General features: G+C 63.4%; 2 protein-coding genes across 2 annotated transcripts; one reads left to right on the top strand and one right to left on the bottom strand.

The window, feature by feature from the left end:
* Tco025E_08910 (trans-sialidase) lies at positions 1-1805 on the top strand (the record flags this gene model as incomplete). Its single annotated transcript, XM_029375741.1, has 1 exon — positions 1-1805. A coding segment is annotated over one exon (1805 nt), but the record flags the coding sequence as incomplete, so codon positions are not given.
* Positions 1806-2452: 647 nt separating this feature from the next.
* On the bottom strand, positions 2453-2935 carry Tco025E_08909 (uncharacterized protein; the record flags this gene model as incomplete). The annotated part of the gene is made up of 1 exon (XM_029375740.1): positions 2453-2935. One exon carries the CDS (start codon positions 2933-2935, stop codon positions 2453-2455), a length of 483 nt encoding a protein of 160 aa, XP_029224200.1.
* Positions 2936-3096: the final 161 nt, after the last annotated feature.

Raw genomic sequence — 3096 nt, 5'->3', positions numbered from 1 at the left:
AGGCGGGCCGCAGGTCTCAGTTGGACGGTCCCAAGCCCGTGGTTGAGGCGAATAAGATTTTTCTGCTCTTGGAGCGTCTCCATGTGACGAGTGAAAAACGGGCAACCTTCGGCCTGCAGCTGGTGGTTGGCGAGGTTGGGGAGGCTAACAGTGGTGGCAAACGCATCACGTGGGACGCCGAGAGCCCGCTGGAGGAAATGGTTAATTCCCAGCTGACCATGAGGTCATGGAGTCAATTCCAGGGCAGCAACGGCAGGGGCGTGCTGATGCGCGACGCCACGATTGTCTTTCCTCTTGTGGCTGTGAAGGCGGACGGCAAGAAGGTCTGCACAGTCATCTACTCAAAGGACAACGGCGGGACCTGGCAGTTCCCCGCGAAGGGCTCTGCTGTGGAGGACTGCTCCGACCCCAACCTTCTCGAGTGGGAGGGGCAGCTGCTCATGGTTGCCACGCACGCAACCCATCATAAGAGGGTGTATGCGTCCAGCGACGTGGGGGAGACGTGGATGGAGCTGAGCGGCACGCATTCGAACGTCCTGAGTGAGGCCATGAAGGCCGCGCCGACTGGGAGTCGAGTTGACATCGTGACGGCAACCATCGGGGGGAGGCAGGTAATACTGTTTACTGTGCTTGGCCTGTTTGCTGATGGTAGGCGAGGCAAGGACGCATTGCATCTTTACATGACGGACATGACTCGATTCTATCCTCTTGGGCCGATATCTGATGCCGATGGTGCCGTGAAGACCTCCAGCAGTCTGCTGTACGCGAATGACGAATTGTTTGCCCTGTACGATCGGAAAGCAGGCGCAGCTTCGGTGGTTGCTCTCACGCACCTCTCTGCGCAGCTGGAGGAGATAAAGCGTGTGCTGCGGACCTGGGACGCCGTCGACGAGAAGGTGGCGCGTCTTTGCGGCTCCGCCGGCAAGGGAGGAGTCGCGGCCGGCAGCGCCTGCAGCCCGCCGGTGCCCACGGCTGGGCTGGTCGGCTTTTTGTCCGGCGGGGGCGACAGTGAGATCTGGGAGAACGAGTACCTCGGGGCGAATGCCTCGGTGAGTGGAGCCGCAGCGAGGGTCGACGGGGGCGTGAGGTTCAAAGGGGGCACCGCAGCGGGAGAGTGGCGTGTGGGGAATCGATGGAAGAACCACCGCTTCCACTTTGTAAAGGACAACTTCACGCTTGTGGCGACGGTGACCATCGAAACGGAGCCGTCTGGCGGCGGCAGCCCTGTTCCTGTGTTGGGTGTGCGCGGTGGCGGAGGGGAGGCGAGGCTGATGGAGCTCTCGTACACCGCGGACCGTAAGTGGGCGGCGACGTTCAGCGGGGCGACGGCGCAAGTGGGCGGCGGGGCGTGGGAGCGGAACAGGGCGCACCAAGTGGCCCTCGTGCTGCAGGACGGCAGCGGCTCCGCGTGGGTGGACGCCCAGGCGCTGGGGAGCCCGGTGCGGCTGCACGCGGCTGGGGCGGCGGGGCTCGAGGTGTCGCAGTTCGACTTTATGGGCGGCGACCGCGCGGGCACCGGCAACGGCCAAGTGACGCTGACGAATGTGCTGCTGTACAACCGCCCGCTGAGCGCCGCGGAGCTGCAACTGTTCGTTCCGCGCGGCGGGCAGACGGGGGCGGGTTCCCGGGCGGGGGCGGAGGACGGGGCGCCGGGCACCGCGGATTCCGCCGCCCACCCGCCAGCCGAAGCTCCGGCCCCGGGGCGCGGGGAGGAGGCGCCGACGCCCTCGCCGCCAGCCAGGAGGGGCCCAGCGCGAGAAGCGGCGCCAGTGACGCCAATGGCGCAACCGCCCCTTCGCCGGTAAAAGGCACCGGTGACGCAGCTGTCGGCACGCATGTCTCTGTGACGTTGCTGCTGCTCTCGGGGCTGTGGGGCATCGCGGCTCTTTGCTGAGCGCGACGACTGCGGCGCAATGCCCTCAGGTGGAAAAGATTCTCCGCGGAGGTCGATTTCATTGCCGCACGGAAAAAAGGTCTCCACCTTCTTCGTTTTTTTTTTGCTTTATCACCACACCCGACCTTTTTTTTTTCTGTGCGTGTGTTTTCTCTGCAACTTTGCTGGAAATTCCGGGGTGTCGCCGCTTCTCTTTTTTTTTTCTGCTTCAGCGGCCACTCGCTGTGCAGTCTCATGAGTGAGCGGCGAGTTTCCTCCTCTTCCCTGCTGCTAGCCGCCTTCGCGCGGCGGCCTCGCTGTTGTGCGCCTCACGTGCTGCGTGGGAGAAAGAGGTCGAATACGCGAGGAAACATGAAAGGTGCGTGGGCGCGTTGCAAGGCGGTGATTCCTTCTCCTTCTGCGGGCCGTGTTTATATACATCTGCACATACAAGCAACGATATATACTCGCCCACATATATATCTTTATGTATGCGCGGCACCTCGGCCCCGCGGGGGGCGCGATAAAAAAGCAACAAGCCACATAATTGTTGAAGTAATTCTTTTCTTCTTTGTTTTCTCAAGTTTCTTGTTGGGCTTCCACTTGTTTTGTTTTGCTTTTGCTTTCGGAGATGAGCCGTCGCCGCGGTTGGTTGTCGTTTGTGCCGCGTTGACTGTCGCCGAGTGTCTCCGTGTCATGTTTCCTCCCGCTGCCGGCTGCGTTGGCGGCACGCCCTCCTCCCCACTTTTTCCCTGCAGGCGCGTGGGTGCTGCCCGATGCCCGGCATAATTTTGTAGGCAAAGACGCCGCTTCCCGGTTTGGCGGCGCCTCGAAGCCGCGCGGCCCGGCAGCCTCCGCCACACCCGCTCCGGTTGCAGGCGGAGGGGAAGAACGGCGCCCTGCGCCGCGCCGCAGGTGGACCCCCGACTGGCTGGTGATGTGAACGGCCGATCGGCGCTGCAGGGGTGTCACGCGTGCCGTAGTGCCGCCCACGCCCGTGGGTTTTGGCTTCCCCCCGACGCAGCGGAGTTTATTCGGCACCGGAGGGCGGGCCCGCAGCATCCGGCCCCACACACACCACACACGCAGCTGCGGACACGCCAATGGACTTCCCGTTTTTTGTGCCCCTCTCCATCGGGCGGCGGCGGCGCAACGTCGCACAAACACGGGAAATGGGAAAGAAGCGTTGCGCCGGTTTGGGGGACGGAGGAGGAGACGGGCGG

Source organism: Trypanosoma conorhini (genome assembly GCF_003719485.1).
Source record: "Trypanosoma conorhini strain 025E chromosome Unknown Tco_14.4_contig_00910, whole genome shotgun sequence".
Classification (NCBI taxonomy): domain Eukaryota; phylum Euglenozoa; class Kinetoplastea; order Trypanosomatida; family Trypanosomatidae; genus Trypanosoma; species Trypanosoma conorhini.
This window is presented reverse-complemented; position numbering and strand designations above follow the sequence as displayed.